Consider the following 20,072-nt stretch of genomic DNA (forward strand, 5'->3'; position numbering starts at 1 on the left):
TTTGTTTAGTCTGGAGCAGAGAAGACTGAGGGGGGGATATAACTGTCTTCAAGTACCTCAAAGATTGTTATAAAGAGGAGGGTAATAAATTGTTCTCCTTATCCACTGAGGACAGGAAAAGAAGCAATGGGCTTATATTGCAGCAAGGGCGGTTTAGGTTGGACATTAGGAAAAACTTCCTAACTGTCAGGGTGGTTAAGCGCTGGAACAAATTGCCCAGGGAGGTTGTGGAATCTCTGTCACTGGAGGTGTTTAAGAGCAGGTTAGACAAACCCCTGTCAGGGATGGTCTAGATAATATTTCGTCCTGTCTCCATAGCCAGGGGACTGGACTAGGTGACCTATTGAGGTCCTTCCCAGTCCTACATTTCTACGATTCTATGAATGTGCTGAGCTGATGCATTACAATCAGAACAGACGTTTCCCCTTGTCCATGATCCCTGCTTCTCCAAAGGAAGGAGTTTGCACTCTTGGTACAAGCTTCCCCAGTATACCCTCACTTTAACTCTAGGGCCTCCAGTCAGGTAGTGATGGGGCCACCTATGTCCCTGGAGATAGGGGCCAGACAGAGAACAGGTTAGTGTCCCAGTGGAAGTGATTGTCACAGGGCCCAACCCAACCTGGCTGGGAGTCAGTACAGGTCTTGCTAGCCCCTCCCCAGTCACTCATGGCTCTCTCCTGCTTTGTGCTCAGATACGCCATCGATCGCAACACTGACCTGGAGAGGATCTTTGACATTGATGCAAACACAGGCGCCATTGTGACAGGCAAAGTCCTGGATCGGGAGACAGCAGGGTGGCACAACATCACGGTCCTGGCAATGGAAGCAGGTGAGGAGGAGGGTTCTGGAGAGGGGTGGGTCTCGCTCACTGGCGCATGGCCTCAAGGAAGCAGGCATTAAATAGAGGTGATGTAAGAGAAGATGCAGGAAGGGGAATCTAACATCTCCCCAGACAATCTAAAAATACTCCTCCTGTCTCATGTGTTGAGAAGGGGAACTGTGGTCGGATGGTACCTTTGATGAACACTAATCAAAACCCATGTTATCTACCCAGCAGCTCCACCAGCCATCCCTACGCTGCTCATTTGCTGCTTTCACACCTGATGAGAGACCTCTGGGGCTCCCAAGAGCCCATGTTTATATAACGTGTTTCCTCCTCAGTTCAGATGCCATCCTCTTTCTGGATTCACTGCCTGAGTCTTGGGGATGTGGCCGCCTCTGCCTCTCTCCTCAGACACGTGCAGCACTCACAGCCACCCACGGGGAAGTAAATTACATTGTGAGGACTCTGCAGTAACTTTAAAATTCAATCCGGCCCCTGCACCTGCACGGCTAGGTATTTTGTGATCGACGCCTCCTACCCATGTACCTCCCATTCATACACACATGCTTTGCACAGGCGCCGGGCCAATAGCAGAAGCAGCTTGTCCTGTGTTACATCAAACAGTGATTTTATAAAAACAAATAGATTTGGGGGCATTGTGTCTAGAAAGGGCCATGACAGTGACAGACAGATTGACAGATGAAATACGACAGATGGACAGAAAGGCCCATCACTTGCACTCTTCTTCCTTTTCTCCAGACAGTTGTGCAGGCTGTCTCTGCTCTGCGTCTCGGCCCAGCTCTCTGTGCTGTAGCAGGTACCTGCTCTCAGCTGTGGTGATGCAGCAGCCATGCTGTCTGTGCTTCATCAAGGTTATTTCTCTGCATGAAACCACTGGGTGAGAGCTTTGGTGATTCCAAAGACTTCATTAAACACAGGAATAAGCAGCAAGGAGGCTGAGGCAGCTTCGATGAGCTCAGAGAATTGCCCTTCCCAAGGCTGGGCTGGCTGGGCTCACAGGGAGAACACTTGCCTCCAGATCCAGAGCAGCAGAAGAGCTTCACTAAATGCAAAACTCAGCTCCGTGACTGTTGTTCCCTCAATAATTTCTGCGCACACAGACCACTGTACCCCTTACTCACATGTATAAAGAAACCCATTAACTGATCAGGCTCTCTCTCCTGTGGGCTGGGAAGGAAGCAAGAGAAATTCTCGGTGTATTTTCTGTTTTGTAAATACTTGGGAAGTGCCAGATACTGTGGGTAGATGGATGGGTGGATGATGGACGAACTTCAAGGACTTGGAAGTTTGAAGACACCGCTAGATTTGCTTTTATCTTTTTAAAGGGGCCTGTGGGGGGTTGTTACTGATGGTTTTTCTCCTGTTTCTGCCCATGTTTCCTGCACTCTGCTAATTCCCTTTCCTACTGTTTGCCTGGTTCTGCCCTTCCCATACTATGCACTTTCCCAGAAGGATGAAAATGATGTTATAAAAACTGCTCTTCTAAACTTCAAAAAGATAATGAGAAAACAAAAGCCCAAGCAGTCACGTTAGCTTCTGCTTCTGATGAATCTTTGAGCTCCCTCACTGGGGCTGGGAGGGCTGCAGACAAAGTAGGGAAGAGCCAATAGCTGACAGAGTGGATTTCTGAACGTGCCCCTTGACGTTCCTCTCCTGCTTCTCCCCAAGAGGGCCAGCACGTGCTGTTCTGCTAAGTGAAAGGCGTTTTTGTTGGTGAAGTAAATATTCAGCACTATGGCAGGTAGAAAGGGAGCACCTGCCTTATGTGTGAATACAAATGAACTGGCGAGAGCCAGACTCAGGGCGGGGACTGAAAGATTGAGAGGAAGAAGGGAAAGAAAGAGAGACACCTAAAGGGCAGAGGTTTGCAGAACCAAGTAGCTGTGAGATAGGGAGCTACTGGATTCCCTAAAGGCTATTGTGGAAAAGGGAGCTTGTGCCTGAGAACTCCGTTTGCCTGGGAATTCGGAGCTGATAGCCAGATGGTAGCAGTGACCTGGGGGGCTAACAGGAAGGGCCTGTGGCAGGAGATGGAGCCTGCCTGTTCGCCATACTCTATTGTCCTCTCTTTCAATAAGCTACTTCTGGAACCTTGACATACAATCCTCATGTGATAGCCTTTCCTTTCCGTAGGGCAGCGATGCCCTTCCAGTCTTCATTTGCAGTTGCTGAGGAACCCTCCCTCATCCAGCTGGGGAGAGCGAGGAGGAAATGCATTAGCAGACGTGCAGGTTTCATGTTTGTTTATCTGAGAGGATTTTTCGGATATCTGCACTTCCGCCCAAACACAGCGACATGGAACAAATGGCTGGCATGTTGCTGAGCAGCCAAAGCCCTGACTCAGGCAGAATAATTTCCCAGCAAAAGTTCTGTTCATCTTTTTTACTTCAGTTAAAGACAGAAAAGAACAAACTCTTGGTCCTGCCTTGCAGAGGCTTTGAACAAACTCTTCATGGGGAATGAAAAGAAAATAAATAATAGCAAAAAGAGCTTTGATAAACCACAGGTGTTCTGCTGCTGGGTAGGAAGCTGGCAAGATTATCCTCAGTGCCCTGCCACTCTCTGTAATGCATGTTCAGACCCTTGTCTCATTATGTGGAGCTAAGCAGGTTGTTCCCTGTAAGACAATGGATCTGACCCTTTTGACTCCAGTGAGAGGGCTTGGGTTCCCTCCACATTCCACACAAGCATCGAGAACGATAGAGGCTTCAAGAAGAAGCAGAACAGTGGGGAATACAGAGAACACGAACACAATCTTCAAACCCTTCCGCTCACGTGTGTAATGTCTCAGAATGGTAACATCTCCAGGCCAGGCGCAGACCCGGTCATGTTCCACTTTCCACCATCACAGTTAGCACCAGGCTCCAGTCCAATCCACTGGGTGTCTTTGAAATGAGAGAGAGGTCTCAGCTAAGGATTTTTCCTCTGTGCACTCAGTGTGTGCAGGTAGGGGCACCTGCCTAGGTCTGACTCTGAGCAGGGGAGTTTGCCGAGGTCTTGCTTAGGGAGCATCTTTAGGGACGTCTTTGTGGGTTGTTTTTTATCAAGGAAGATGTGCACACGCTCGCCAAGCCGCATGGTGACACATTGATGGGTCTGACGCAGGGCCAGGACTTCACTTAGCACTAATCCTGTCCTTGCCCTGCCTTCCTGGCTCCGGGGCTGAGATGCCTGGGTCCAGGGGGACCCAGTGAGCATCCTCGAGCATGTGTCACTTCTGTTGTTTCCAACCCCACCTCTGCTTCAGCCATTGCAATGAGAGGGGTCCAGAGCCACAAAGACTGGACCCAGATTGGAGCAGCCCTATGGTCCCGGGACATCTGAACCTAGGGTTTTGGCTCAGTCCTGTCTCTGGTTACAGTGAGGTTTTATTTCCACTGGCTGTTGTGAGCTGTATGTTCCTGGGAAAGCTGCACCACTGTGGCCTTGTGGTGAGCACTGGCTGGGCCCAGGCTGGTCTTCCCAGCCCTGCACCGCTGTGTGTCTAGACACCTTTAATGCATTCAGCTGGTACAGATTGTTACCAAAGCAGGGGCACGCGCCTCCTGAGGGCATGGAAATGAAGTTGTGTTAGCCGTGGCCAGTGGAGAGGACGCTGGTGCTGCAGAACAACTCAGCTTTTACAGCAAACATGAGGTGACAAGAATCAGAAGGAAAATATTTATACACAGCAGCTAGGATTTCAGAACAAGTCAGTAAATGCTGCAGTTCCCCTCCAGCAGGGAGGCCTGTCAGACTGGATTACTTCAAAAGCTGGGGAGATTCTTTAGTATTCTGACTTCTCCCCGTCAGTAAGTTCTGACTCATCCATTTTAACTGTCCAGACGTTCCTGCCAGTGACATTACCCTTAACGGTTTGTAATCATGAAATATTAATGGCCAATATTGAATTTAAAGTACAATTTATGTCTGAATTCTCTGGTGGAAAGGGCAGTTGTAAAGGTAAGGCCTTCAAAGTGACAGAAGGAATTTCAGCATGCGGCCTTATAACAGATGTCAGGCTGAACCCAGAGCAGTGCTGGGGCTTGGCGCTGAGGGGAGGAGGCTGGGGCCGCCCAGTGCTGGGGCTTGGCGCTGAGGGGAAGGGGCCGGGTCCGCCCAGCGCTGGGGCTTGGCGCTGAGGGGAAGGGGCCGGGGCCGCCCGGCGCTGGGGCTTGGCGCTGAGGGGAGGGGGCCGGAGCCGCCCGGCGCTGGGGCTTGGCGCTGAGGGGAGGGGGCCGTGAGGAAGTGAGGATCTATACAAACAGGTGGCAGAGTATTTCCCCATTTTTCATAGGCAAGTGCTTTGTACTAAACACATCACAAGACTTCCAAAGAGAGGAGACAAATCCACATAGCTCCTCCTTCTGCCCTGGATCAGGTCCATAGCTCCCCATGCTAGTCACTCAGCCCAGGGAACCAAGGGACTCCCCATCCCCCTTCCACTCAGGAGCTGGGGTAGTGGTGGTTTTTCCGACCCCCTGGGCTCTCCATGTCTGCTTACAGTCTGTTTGACCTAACTATCTCCCTCCTCAGTCCTGTCCCTGTCTCCCTCACTCCCTTTTCCCCCTTCTGCATTTCCTGCTCTTAGATCAAACACCTGCCATTACCACCAGCGACGATAAATTAAAAACTAAATGCATGGCACTAATGTGATGTTTTCCAGCACCAACCCGCCCCCCCCCACCCCAGCTCCCTAACCCTGACCCGATGTCTGGCTTGTCTGTTTAGATTGCGAGGAACTTGAAGCAGGAACTCTCCATGCATTGATATGGGGCCCTGATCCTGACTGGGACTTTGAGCGCTACTGCGCTATAAATGAACCACCAGACATGTTCACCTGTGGGATTCCCGGAGCACTCTGTGTGGCTGGGGCCACACCTCGGTTACCGTTCTTCACAAACGGTACATTCACATCAGGGAATAGCAGGAAAAGCAGGGATGGGCCGAAGGCCACACCCATAACTCTCCAAGTGTGGCTGTGAATATGGGCTATTTGAGGTGAAGACAATAGGGTCAGATTCTCTCTTCCAGAAACAAGCAAAAAGCCCCTGTTCCAGGGTGGCCTGTCTGTGCCAATTGGCAACGGGCAGAATATTTGGGCCCTGGTAACTGTGCAGCCAACCAGCAAACCTGGGGATTGTTCAGCAAATCTGGCCGAGTGTTTGCTGAGATAAATCTTCATTTCACACACAAGCTGTTTACCTTCCTTAGGCTAATATTTGTGATTCTCTTCCTGCTTTCCTCTCTGCTCATGTAAAATGAGGAGGACTTGACTGCTGTGTCCACTGCTGGTAATTGAGATGATAAATCTTCCTGCTGGAGACCGGCTTTAATCAGAGCATTGTGTTTGGATGCAATTTAATTACTCTCATGCCGCTGAGCTAGGGCAGGACTCAGGGGAGGGAAGAGCCATTTATACATTACTTGGTCTTACATGCTGCTTCCACTCACTCAGGAGCCACGTTTTCAGCTCCGGACTCTGATTTTAGGTGCCCATATTTCATACACATGCATTTGCTTGTACCTGCAAATGTGAATGTGCAAGCAGCCATTTGCCTGCAGAGTCAGGCAGTTGCACTCATGTCTGCACTTGTGAAAAATGGGTACGCACTCACTTGTTCTAGTACCCCTTTTGTGCACACACTGGCAGGCCAAATATTCAACTCTAAAATTCTACTGTATGTCATTTTGATCTTCCTAATCCACTGAGATTATGGGTGGAATAAGAGTTGCTCCCTCGTGTATCTGGCTTCTGCGGTGACATCATAATCCTGGGTTTATTTCAAAATCAGTTGCTGTGGAAATGATAGTGATGTCACCATTTCAGCATTGTTGCAGAAAAGACATATTCGATCATCCAGTCTACTCAGCATGATGATAGGCCCAGTGTTTCCTGAGATTCAGGGCTGACAGAATGGGCTGTAGAATCTGTCTTCAGAGATGTGCTGCAGGAGCGGAGCTTCCTTTAAAAGAACAAGGACAAACGGTTGCAGAGAAACGTTCAGAGCATGGCCTGACTGTAACTACCAATACCTGAGTCTGGAGGTAGAAGTTATCACAGATCTAGCTGAGCTTCCCCCATTGGATACTCACTAGACTGCTTGGAGGGATCCAACTGCTAAATCCCACAAGCTCCCATCTGGCTGGGGCAGGGCAGAGTTTAGACACTGTTCCAGGCTCCGGGCCTCTCAGCACATCTCCAGGTACTGACACCCCTCTTGGCAGTCGGGACCCTGCAACCAGTTGCCTGCGCCCTGAAACTAATGCTGTCTGCCCCAAGCCTCCCCAACAGCTCTTGCACGTTCCCCAGAATTCCACCAAAGGTGTGAATCTTCTGGTGCACAGATTTCCTCGTATGGGGCATGTGATAGTGACATGTACAGACTTTGCAAAGGATTCTAAAACACCATTCATCATCTGGATGATGGCAAATCCCACAGGGACGTAGCCTCCTTGCAGACCAAGTGCTGCCTGCATGAAGCTCTAGCTCGATCCTTAAGGTGACCTGGCTGTACACTGAGTCCATGTCCATCACTGGCAGTCCTCTCACGCCACTGAAGCTTTTTGGCAACCAAGTGACCATCGGTCATGTAGTGGCATTCCCTGGGAAACACATTTCAGAATTTGTTGGTCTTCCGTCAGTTGAAGACCGCTATCATGCCCCCCCCCCCCCTAATCTTCTCTTTTCCAAACTAAACATACTCAGTTCCTTCGGCCTTTGCTCCTATGGCTGCATTCCAGATCTTTGTCGCTCACCTCTGGATCCTTTCCAGTTTGTCTACATCCTTTGAATACAGCGGTGACCAAAATTGGATACAGTACTCCAGCTGAGGCTTAACCAGCGCTGAGCAGAGCGGTTCCTCAAATCATCATAGCAGTGCGAATATTAAATAATTCAGTTCATTGGCGGGTTGAATCCGAAGCCTAATGGTGGCAGTTTTGGTGTAAAAAATATTGTTAGTGGGGATCATTTTAATTAGAAAAGTCCCAACTAGCATGTTTATCCACCGCTGCTGGATGTGGTGGGGACCTGTGGGGCAGCTGGTTGCTGTCCAGGATTTCTGGGCTGTGGAACTAAGAGTTCAAGCCCACATCAACAAAAACCTCGTATCACTTTCTCTCCTGCCAGCAGGTAAGAAAAGAGGAGATGCATCTTCTCATCACTGCCAAAAGCCTCAGCTACCAAAACTTCCAGCTTCCGTCAACAACAGCCTGCAGAGTTACTCACCATCAGTACAAGAATCTGCTGCACATAGAGAACCAGGGACAGCATGGAATAATTAGAATTTAGTATCTAAATAAATAACACCAGGAAAACTGCCCTGATTGGGTTATTTTCATAATTTAAAAAAATCTTTATTTTGGAATTTACTTGAAGCTGAGAAGAAATGTCAAAACGTGCCTCAGAATTCAGCACCATTGTGCTGGAGGAATTGGGACCAGGCCTTAGAACTGGGTTCCATGTGCCTCAGTCAGTGTGACACAGTCCCTGTCTAATGTATGTTCCATCCAGGACTTTTCCATTGCATGAGCATTGGACCTCAATGGGGCCATGGAAGACAGCAACCCATGTTAAAAGTGCACAGAGCAAAGTAATATCCTGCCTATCCTGGGTCTCCAACGATTTATCTGGGGCAGGGAAGGAATTCGAGATTAGCTTTTCCTTTCAGTGGACTTCTGCTGAAGGCGAATATTGTTGCAGAGCATTTCTGCTGGAACTGTAATGGACTCAAGTGGATCTGCAAATACTTCTGCCCAGGTTGGCAAAGGCAACTGCCAATCCCAGGTCCACAGCTCCTTCACTGCACTCCTGTGTTTCCATCATCTCGCTCTTGCTCTGTGTGTTTTTCCCGTCTCCTTCCTCAGTCTTTTCAGATTAATGGCATTCAGACTCCTGGAGGAAATGCAGAAAAACGGCATGTTTAATTTTAATTTAGGAAACCGTTTAGGTAGCAGCCTAGTTTCCTTGCTGCTGTCAGTCAGGTTTTCTCAAGGCTGACATCAATTAGTTTAAAAATATTGAATGTAATTTTGCCTGACACAACATATTGCAGCCACTGCAAAATATAATTTATTTTAGAAGAAGAAATAATTAAACTAATTTGCATGTCAGTCAGCGGAGCTGGAATACAGAGTAGAGTTGCAGCAGTGAAAGATGGTGCTCTTTTTAAACGGATCACGCTCTTCCTTGGCATGTTCTGCCCCCTCAGTCCTGGCCACTGATGACCAGCTGCTATTTTTGTTTTCTGTCAGGCTCTGTTTGATGATGTCATACTTCTCTGCCTTCTCTTGCTCAGATTGACGGTCTGGCTAATATCATGAAACTGTGGTTCTTTCTGCCCATGGGTCTGTGTGTGCATGCAGCTGTATACACATTAGCACGTGGCTATGCCTTCGTGGGCATGTCTGCATATGTCTCTGTGTGTGTGTCATTCCGCACGTATAGAGACACTACGTGGGGGTAAGGGGTGCTACAAAGCTCTTTGGAGCACTGGCGTGTGAGGTTTGGAATACTTAGGAGGAGTGAATCTTGCAGTTCATTACACATGCACTGCAATAACATCTTGATCCCACCCACCCCAGACCATTGTTGATTCTACTTATACCCCATAAGTTACAGAAAACATATCAGGAGAGTTTTTTAAAAATCTGTTGAGGCTGCTTTTTATATTTTCCCCCCTGTAAAACCAGGTGCCTCAGAGGGAGAGGAGAGTTTTGTAAAGAATACATTTTAGTAACTCCTTAAACAGCTTTTTTTTAAAATACATTACAATGTTCTATTCAAAGGCCCAGCAGGTAGTGATGCAGCAGGGCCAAAAAGAAAAGAAATACCACGTGTCCTATGGAAGGGTCTCCAAAGATAATGCTCCCATTTCTAGCCCCAGTGTTTCTTGAGGTATCAGATCCAGGGCCTCAAGCTTCAGTGATTTAGGGTGATTTTTGGGGGGGGGAAGGGGAGAGGGGCGGGGAGGAGACCTTTGTGTGGCCGGTGATTTTTTTTTAATGGCATGTCTTTGAAGCTGCTCAGAGGCATGGAATGTTATTGATAGCTCTGGGGGAGACGAGTCCGCAGGCAGAGGGCAGGTGAGACCGACACAGGTGCTCAGTAAATGTATCTTAGCACATGGATATCTCCACCACCCATGCACAGTATATTTCCTCAGACTCCTTGTCTTTGCGGCTGTGATGATAGGAGGAGTTTGTGCTGTTCTCTCTGACTCTAAATATCAGCATACGCTGATTGCAACCTCAGCTAAAGGGCTGCAAGCTAGTTCCATAAGGATGGCAGTGTAGGAAACATGCTGTCTTCTGACTGGTTTGGAAAGATTTAAATATCCTGGGTTAAGATCTGGCTCCTTGGGGTGCACATCTGTCTTTTTCTTAAACGTGTCTGTGCAGTGCCAAGCACATGGTATCTCTAGCACTGTAGAAATACATAAGAATGATTAAGAATAGTCATGATAATGAATGCTCTGTTGCCCACTAATTGTGTGTGCTCTGAATAGGTGATGGGAGTCAGGGTAAGGTTAGGAGGGAGACGAGGAGAGATCTGAGTGTCTCTCTTCCTCCTCTCATCCTTTCTTTCTGCCTCTTCTCATCTCCTTCTCTGTATATCACCTTCAGGGCAATGCCAGCTCACTTTAGAATCAAACTGCAGGGAAAGGTTATCCATCTTTCTGCAAGAGGAGCCAGGCTGCTGGGGAAGGAGATAAAACGTTCTCACCATATCACTTGCTGGAATCAAACCCCTCTCACTCACTCGCTCATTTATCCCTTCAGCTGGAACCGGACACACCTCTTTACCACCCCCTCAGATTTTCCGCCTCCCAGCTCCCTCCCCACCCTGCTGCCTTTAGCTTCCTTTCTTCCTAAAAGCAATTGCAGTTTATTTCGCTGCACTAACATGCTCTTAAAAATAACAAATTGTTCCAGGCTTTTAGTCACGACTTCTGCCTCCTTCCCCCCAAAACACCCATCTAATCACCAAAGCAGCAGGTCTGGGTGAGCGGAAGCGATAACAGGAGAGCAGAGAGGGGGGCGAAGGTGGGCTCTGGGGAGGGGGTTTGGGTTCTCAGATAATTATGGAGCCTTGCTCATACTTCTCTCCCCCGGGTACAACTCCACCTGACTCACAGACCAGAGTTAATTTTATCAACAAACAGGCAGCAGGCTCCTACTTTAACAACAAGCAGTGCTCCCTCCCATGCTGGGCCTCTCCAGAGTTATAACTTCTGGGGGAACAAAGGAGCCAGAGAATGAGGGTGTTTCATTTCTGGAAGCATGTGAGGCGCTTTGGAAAGCATTAGGCCCTCAGGAGTGATTTATAATATTATAAAGAGGGATTAATGTACCTTTATGGTGCGTGCCATGGGGCAGAAACAAGCAGGAGCAAATCAGAGCTCCCAAGCTACCTACAAGCTACATCCCACATGTATGAAGCTCACACAGCTTATCAGGCAGAGGTAAGTGCAGGAGCTGCCTGGCGCAGCAAGGCGCAGAGTTGCTGTTTGGGCTCCGGGGGAGCCAGGGGGGTTCGTTTGCTCATCCTGGAATGAGAGGGTTGGCTCAGGCTGTACAAACCCATGGGTAACGCAGTCATATTAGAATATGTATGTAGTAGCAGCAGGAGCAGGTGGACACCAAGATGGGCTTGTGATGCTGGCAGACCAGGTGCCAGCTCATGCCAAGGTCCCCAGGTCTCCACTGAACCCTGACCAATACATGGGTGGAGTCAGTCCGCCTCACCTGTGTGTTAGTCTTGTTAAAACAGGAGTTGGAAGTATACGAATGAGTTTAGTGTTTAGACTGTATTGAAGGCTGGGGCGTCGCTGCCTGGATTAATCTCATTTATAACATCCCATAGTGTAAGGTAGTGCTTGAGCATTTGCATTGTAAACCGTTGTAACTGTAACTCTCCAGGTAGGAGAGGGACATGAACCAGTGTGAAATGCTGGTCTCCAACAGATGTTATGTCCTGCCCGACAGGGAAGGCCCAGCAACACCAGATGGACTGAAGTGGAATGTTAGAGACACACAAGAGTTTGCTGCTTACTCTCCCCCTGCCCCCCATCTCATGAAGACGAGTCTTGCAAGTGAATTCCTCCCATCAGCTGAGTTTGCAGCTCAGAACAGAAGGGGGGAATGGAATTAAAAGCCCCTAACAAGGAGGAACTGGATCTCATGCTTCTTGGACTCTGCAGACAAGGTTTCTAAGGCATAAGCAAGAGATCCCCAGTGCTCAGCCTGGGTTAGCCCTAAATGACATCTAGAGCCTGCTTATTATAGAAGCTTCTGTTATCTTTTGAAACTTGAGGTTGTAACTCATTTGTGTGTGTATATTGACCTGCTTTACACTTGAAAATAACTCTCATTTCCTTTTGCTATATAATAAATTTGTATTTAGTTTATTATAGGATTGGCTATGAGTGTGTGGTGTGCAGTTGACCTGGGGTAAGTGACTGACCCTTTGGGGCTAAAAGCAACCTGAATATTGCTGTGATTCGTGGTGCAAGCAACTAGCTATCACAATAGTAGGCTGCCTAAGTGACAAGATAGACCGGAGAATCCAAGGGGCCTGCCTGTGACTCCATATTTAGGCTGTTAGAGTCCCTGAGCAGTGTACACTTGGTAATAGGTTGGGGAAATCTATGTGCAGAACTCACAGCCAGTTTGGAGTTTGTGTCCTGCTTCCTAGCAGTGCCCTGGGGTTGGCACAGCTGGAAAGAGTTCAACGTGGCATTCGAGGAGTGCTGCGTGGCTGCACCAGTTCAGCCAACCCCGGCTGGGGAGGGGCTCGGAACAGCAACATAAGAGCGGCCATACTGGGTCAGACCAAAGTCCATCTAGCCCAGTATCCTGTCTTCTGATGGTGGCCAGTGCCAGGTGCCCCAAAGGGGATGAACAGAACCAGTAATCATCAAGTGACCCATCACCTGTCACCCATTCACAGCCTCTGGCAGACAGAGGCTAGGGACACCATTCCTGCCCATCCTGTTTAATAGCCATTGATGGACCTACCCTCCATGAATTTATCTAGTTCATAGTCTTGGCCTTCACAACATCCTCTGGCAAAGAGTTCCACAGACTGACTATGCGTTGTGTGAAAAAATACTTCCTTTTGTTTGTTTCAAACCTGCTGCCTATTAATTTCATTTGACCCCTAGTTCTTATGTTATGAGAAGGAGTGAACAACACTTCCTTATTTACTTTCTCCACACCTTTATAGACCTCAATCATATCCCCCCTTAGTCGTCTCTTTTCCAAGCTGAAAAGTCCCAGTCTTATTAATCTCTCCTCATATGGAATCCGTTCCATACCCTTAATCATTTTTGTCATTTCTGAACCTTTCCAATTCCAATATATCATTTTTGAGATGGGGCGACCACATCTGCACGCAGTATTCAACACACCAGGGTCAGACATGGGGCAGGTCTCTGAGGGGGCAGAACCAAAGAACCCCTGGAGACTTATCGCCAGCCTGAAATGCAGCTGAGCCCTGTTCCCTGTCTATGCACCCCTGGTCTGACATGGGCATTACAGCCTCAGGGCCTGGAGCACCAGCTCTTGAAATGGCTAATGCTGACCAGGGCCGAGTGAAGCCGAACTGATGGATCTTCCCACTTGTGCATCTGGGTTTCTCTCCGTAAGATGGGAATTGCCCCAATGTTTAGTTGCTCTGGAAGAATTTTTACATAACACTCCCCTTCTTTCCTTGAGAGGAAGAGTGATGTCTCTGGGAGAGAGAGACTGAGTCCTCCCCACAACCTGGCATGCCCCGGAGACCCCAGTGCTGAGTGAGTGGGGAGTGGAAAGGCCTTTTCTGCCCCTCTTTGGTTCAGCATTTATTTGCAACCACTTGGAACAGCTGTGAGCTGCTATGGGCCATGGTGTCTGCTGCACACTGGGGGTCCCTTTCCCTAGAGCTGGGCAGTGCTGTTTCCTCCGATCTCCGACTCCCCGCCCCGCCAGACTGAGGGAAGGGCCTGGATGAAAGCCAGTTGGCTTAAATACCAGCCAGATACGGCAGAGGTGTGATGCTTTTTGGCAGGGGGAGAAGCTTGAGGAACTGGTGAAATGTGTGAGTGAGGGCATCTGCTCAGCTATTGCCAAAGGGGTTCGTCACCCCGGGCTCTGCCCAGCCTGAATGTAATGGGGAGAAATGCCTCTGCCAGGAGTTTGCATTCTCTTCTCTCAGACTTTGCCCCAGCCATCAGTGCCTCGAAGCCCTGTGCTAGATGACCGCAGCGAGCTGGCCCTTGGACTGCCTTAGAATCTCTCTATCCAGGACGTACATAGCTCCCATCATCATCATATCTGGGGCCTCCCAAAGATTTAAAAATAGAATTAACGTTGGCAACCTCTCTCTGTCTCCCACTTGCCAGTCTGTTGGGAGCACAGCTTGACTGGTTTATAGCATTGATTTTAACAGTGCGTGTGTGTACCTATGGGAAGAGCTTATTGCAGGAAAACTGAATCTCAGAGCTGAGTTTTGCATTTAGCTCCGGACCTGGTGAAACTCTTATCTCTTGTGGCACTGAGTTCCATAGTCCAAGTCTGGCTCCCATAAGGACATACCTCCTGCACTCACAAGCTGTTAACAATTAACAGCTTCCTGGTTCCAGTGGGACGTAACTGTCCTGGAGGTCATGGTCGGAGACCGTGGTTATCTCTGAGATCTAGGTGTAGTCCCTGGACACCATCTGTAAGTGCACTGTCCCTTCCTCCCCTCCCCCCCATCCTTCTGAGCAGGGCACACTCATGCAGACACATTACCTGTGCCCGGTGCTCTGCACTGGCTGCCAGGTCACACCCAGGTAAGATTCCGGGTGCCAGTGATTATCTACAAACCCATCATTCCTGTAGAGCTCAAAGTGAACTGGATGCTTCACCAGCAATGCACACAGGAGCCCTGGGGCCAAGGACCTGGCATTCTAACGAATGTCCAGGCACAGGCTGGGGAGTGGGGAGCAGCAGGAAGGGAAGGGACTGAATGTGACACATAGAATGGGGTTTGTTAATGCCACGATTTTTGTATTGATTTGTAACTCTCTCCCGTTCCAACTGCACTTTCATTTCAGCTTTACTGAAGTTTCACCGAGGTGATGCCTTCAGCCCTTGATGGTCTAGTCTCATAGATCCCCTCTGCCTATGCCCGCATCTGTCAGTCTCAAGAGTGAAGCTTGTGGGAGCTGGCTAAGGGGTAGATCTTCACCATTGGATCAGTGGCAGGTTCTTGCCCCTGGAATTCACATGCACCATAAAAGCTAGCGCTTGCTGACAGAGGCACCTTGTTAGCTGCAGTCCCTCAGCAGTTGAGTCTCACACATGGAAATTCAGCTGGTGCTGCTGAGGGATGCTGTACAGATGCTGCTGAATTGTGGGGGAAACGTTTGCATCACACTTGAGCTAATCTGCGTACCAGGCAGCTGGAAGGTGTGTTGATGGTTGTGTTAGAAATCGAATAAATACTTAGGGTGGGGCTCACACCTGGGGAGTCACCTGTGTGACTGACCACAGGGGTTGCTGACAGAACAAAGAGATGGGATAAGTTCCCTGCTGCTGGCAGAGGACGCTCACCAACGACGTTGTGTGTTTGTTTTGTTTCAGACAATCATTCCCAGGTGTCTAGAGCATCTCTGCGTATCCGAATCCTGGATGTGAACGACAACCCACCCGAGCTGGCCACGCCGTACGAGGCTGCGGTATGTGAAGATGCCAAGCCCGGCCAGGTAATCCGAACGCCTGGCTCCCAGTCAGCATTGTGCCACGTGCAGTGTTTGCGTGTGAAACGTCTGCATTAGGCCTGGCACATCCTGACCGGGTGTCTGTGTCTCTGGGAAGCGCACGCAGCTGTGAGGCCCATGGTGAGGCCTGCCTCAGGGTTAAGGAGTTGACACTGTTCTCTGACTGCTCAGGTCGGGACAGGACTTCACCCTGATGGAGTGTGACTTTGGGGGGCAATTTTCTTCTCAAAACTACTCTGGCAGCCACTGCTTGTGGAGCTGCGACTGCCTCTCCCTCGAGGAGAGCTGACCCTTCAGGAAGAGAAGGGTGCTGTGTGCCCGGGGGTGGGAGCAATGCCATTCCCTTCCTGCCCAGCTGCAGGTGCGTGGAAGGAGCTGAATAGCTGAATCTGATGGCACTGGCAAAGGTTTTCCATCTCTCTTGAGGGAGATGCTGCCCATTCCCAGTGCTGCGAGGAGCCCCCAGGCAGAGACCTCTCCCTCAGCCCCAGGGAAGCAGCTCTGACCTCTGCTTTCTTCTTGTAGCTAATTCAGACAATAAGTGTCGTGGATCGTGACGAGCCTCAGAGTGGCCATCGCTTCTACTTCACACTGGCCCCGGAAGCCACTGACAACCACCACTTTTCTCTGCTGGATATCCAGGGTGAGTCGTCCTCCTTCCCACTCCTCAATTCCCTTCTGCCCTATTCTCCCTTCCTCTCCAGTTGGTGGCTGCATGGCCTGGGACCTGTGCCAAGAACGGGGAGCAGGAAAGGCTGGTCACCTTGGGAAGTGCTGTGTGATGCAGCAGGCTCCCCGGACTGTTCCCCCGCAGACCTTTCACCTCCGATCGATGCAGATCCAGCCCTTCTCGAGCAGCTGCCTGAGCCACACAGGCCCTTCTTAGGAGCCTGTCCCACCAGAATTCTTTGCTGGCAAAGAGCAGGCGCTCTCATGAGCCTCTTTGTGTCTGGCTGCTGCAGGCTGCACCTCACTCCTTCCTAGCCAGCAGATTCTCAGCTCCTGTTAGGTGCTCTGTGGCTCTGACGTTGGGGGGCCTGTTTTCCTTTCTCAGTCCTGCAGAGAGAGCACAGCCTCACCACTATGTACATTTGATTTCCCCCACCCAGAGCAGAGACACGCTGAGCAGAATAGCAGGCCATGCCCCTGGAAAAGATGCACTGAGAGGCTGGGGGCTTCACCCTAAGCGATTAATCGCACTGTTAATAATCGAATACCATTTGTTTAAATATTTTTGGATGTTTTCTACATTTTCAAATATATTGATTTCAATTACAACACAGAATACAAAGTGTACAGTACTCACTTTATATTTATTTTTTATTACAAGTCTTTGCACTGTAAAAAAAACAAAAGAAATGGCATTTTTCAATTCACCTAATACAAGTACTGTAGAGCAATCTCTTTATCATGGAAGTTGAACTTACATATGTAGAATTATGTACAAAAAAACTGCATTCAAAAATAAAACTGTGTAAAATTTTAGGGCCTGCAAGTCCACTCAGTCTTACTTCTTGTTCAGCCAATCGCTCAGACAAACAAGTTTGTTTACATTTGCAGGAGATAATGCTGCTCTCTTCTTGAAAGTGAGAACAGGCGTTCTCATGGCACTGTTGTAGCCAGCGTCGCAAGATATTTACATGCCAGATGCGCTAAAGATTCATATGTCCCTTCATGCTTCAACCACCATTCCAGAGATTATGCGTCCATGCTGATGATAGGTTCATCAATCCAAAGCAGTGCGGACCAACACATGTTCATTTTCATCATCTGAGTCAGATGCCACCAGCAGAAGGCTGATTTTCTTTTTTGGTGGTTTGAGTTCTGTAGTTTCCGCATCGGAGTATTGCTCTTTTAAGACTTCTGAAAGCATGCTCCACACCTCGTCCCTGTCAGATTTTGGAAGGCACTTCAGATTCTTAAACCTTGGGTTGAGTGCTGTAGCTATCTTTAGAAATCTCACATTGGTACCTTCTTTGCGTTTTGTCAAATCTGCTGTGAAAGTGTTCTTAAAATGAACATGTGCTGGATCATCATACGAGACTGCTATAACATGAAATATATGGCAGAATGCGGGTAAAACAGAGCAGGGGACATACAATTCTCCCCCAAGGAGTTCAGTCACAAATTTAATTAACGCATTATTTTTTTAAAGAGCATCATCAGCATGGAAGCATGTCCTCTGGAATGGTGGCCGAAGCATGAAGGGGCATACGAATGTTTAGCATATCTGACACGTAAATACCTTGCAATGTCGGCTACAAAAGGGCCATGCAAATGCCTGTTCTGACTTTTAGGTAACATTGTAAACAAGAAGAGGGCAGCATTATCTCCTGTAAATGTAAACAAACTTGTTTGTCTTAGCGATTGGCTGACCAAGAAGTAGGACTGAGTGGACTTGTAGGCTCTAAAGTTTTACATTGTTTTGTTTTTGGGTGCGGTTATGTAACAAAAAAAATCTACATTTGTAAATTGCACTTTCACAACAAAGGGATTGCACTTCAGTACTTGTATGAGGTGAATTGAAAAACTATTTCTTTTATCTATCATTTTTACAGTGCAAATATTTGTAATAAAAATAATATACACTTTGATTTCAGTTACAACACAGAATACAATATATATGAAAATGTAGAAAAACATCCAAAATATTAAATAAATTTCAGTTGGTATACTATTGTTTAACAGTGCGATTAAAACTGCGATTAATTGTGATTGTTTTTTTGAGTTCATTGCGTGAGTTAACTGCGATTAATCGACAGCCCTAGAGAAAACACACACCCGTGACACCGACAGAAGCCCTGGTGAGGACAGTGCTGTGTCCGCAGGAGATGCTCTCCCATCAGCACAGAGCGGCTACACAAGCGATCTTGTAGTGTTACAGCTGTGCTGCTGTCAGCGCGCTAGTGTAGACATGGCCTAAGACATGTCAGTCTATTGCTTTTTGGAGCGTAAGGAGTTACTAGCTCACATTACTCTGCCAGTCTGTCCAGTCTCTTATAGCACCTCTGGCACTGTCTGCCATTGTTAGTGCTTCACGGGGAGGTGGAAACAACCACAACATGCCTGGCCAATTGTTCAGAGCTGGCAGGAAAAAACCCTGCTTTTGTCTGCAGCTTGTCAGGGTGTGCCCTGAAACAGGAGATCTTTTCACACTGAGGCTTGGTCTACACTGCCAATTGAATGACAAAACTTTTGTCATTCACAGGTGCTTTAAAAAGCCCCGCCCTGCCCTGAAAGACACAAGTTTTGCCACGGCAAGTGGCAGTATAAACGGCTCGTTTTCGGCAGGAGTGCTCTCCTGTTGACAACGGAAACTCAGCTCAGGGGTGGACGTATTTTGTCAGCAAAAGTGCTGACAAACAGCGTTTACACTTCCCGACTTTTAGCGACACAGCTGTGTCACTAAAAGCTGTGTAGTGTAGACAAAGCCTTAGTCTACCGCCAGGCCTACACTACAAACTTCTGCTGGCATAGCTCTGTTGGCTGGGGTGTGAAGAGATGTGGTCCCTGATCAACAGAGAGGTGCTGGCAAAGCCTCTTGCAGTTATACCAGCAAAACTGTGCTTTTACCAGTGTAGCTTATTTTGCTCAGGGGACTGGAATAGGCTGTACTGGCAAAAGTGCAGGTCTGTCCACACTAGGAGTGCTTTGCTCAGAATAGCTACACTGGCAAAGCTAGTGTCAACCTGGTCTTAGCCTACAAACCTCCCAACACTGTTAATAGTCTGCCAGAGTAACTGACTCAAGGGGCCTCCTGTGGCATGCAGGGCCGGCTCCAGGCACCAGGCAACCAAGCACATGCTTGGGGCGGCACCTGGTAAGGGGCGGCGGGGGGAGCGCGGCGCGGCATTCCGTGGGGGGGGCGCTCCGGTGGCGCGGCATTCCGTGGGGGGGGCGCTCCGGCGGCGCGGCGCTCGGCGGGGGGGGCGGCGCGGGGCGCGGAGCTCGGGGGGGGGGTTCCGGCGGCGCTCGGCGGGGGGGGGGGCGGCGCGGGGCTCGGCGGCGTTCCGGCGGCGCTCAGCGGGGGGCAGCGCGGGGCGCAGCGCTGGGGGGGTGGGTTCCGGCGGGGGGGGTGGGCTCCGGCGGCGTGGCGCTTGGCGGGGGGGGGCGGTGCGGGGCGCTCAGGGGGGGTTCCGGCGGCGCGGCGCTCGGCGGGGGGGGGCGGGGTGCGGAGCTCGGCGGGGGGCGGCACGGGCGCGGCGCTGGGGGGGGGGTTCTGGCGGGGGGGTGGGCTCCGGCGGCGCGGTGCTCGGTGGGGGGGCAGCGCGGGGCGCTGGGGGGGGGGTTCCGGCAGCTCGGCGGGGGGGGGGGCGGCTCTTTTTTTTACTGCTTGGGGCAGCAAAAAAGTTAGAGTCGGCCCTGGCGGCATGGGTTCCACCCGCTCCCTCTATGGTGCACTGAGAAGCATTTCCTTTCATTGGGTCTGACTGTTCTGCTCTTTCACTTAATCTCAGCAAGCGTCTCTTTGGAGGGCTTGGTCAGCTGATGATTCAGAATCT

At 49.6% G+C, this 20,072-nt stretch overlaps 1 protein-coding gene across 2 annotated transcripts in view; it reads left to right on the plus strand.

The window, feature by feature from the left end:
• Positions 1-20,072, plus strand: part of CDH22 (cadherin 22) — a 98,874-nt gene that overhangs the window by 61,619 nt on the left and 17,183 nt on the right. For both annotated transcript variants that reach the window (XM_065414874.1, XM_065414876.1), the window contains 3 exons: positions 693-829; positions 15,434-15,555; positions 16,096-16,213. In XM_065414874.1, the coding sequence (XP_065270946.1) occupies positions 693-829; positions 15,434-15,555; positions 16,096-16,213 (377 nt within the window). The remainder of the gene's footprint in view (positions 1-692; positions 830-15,433; positions 15,556-16,095; positions 16,214-20,072) is intronic.

The sequence above is a fragment of the Emys orbicularis genome, chromosome 12 (genome assembly GCF_028017835.1).
Source record: "Emys orbicularis isolate rEmyOrb1 chromosome 12, rEmyOrb1.hap1, whole genome shotgun sequence".
In the NCBI taxonomy this organism is placed as follows: Eukaryota; Metazoa; Chordata; order Testudines; family Emydidae; genus Emys; species Emys orbicularis.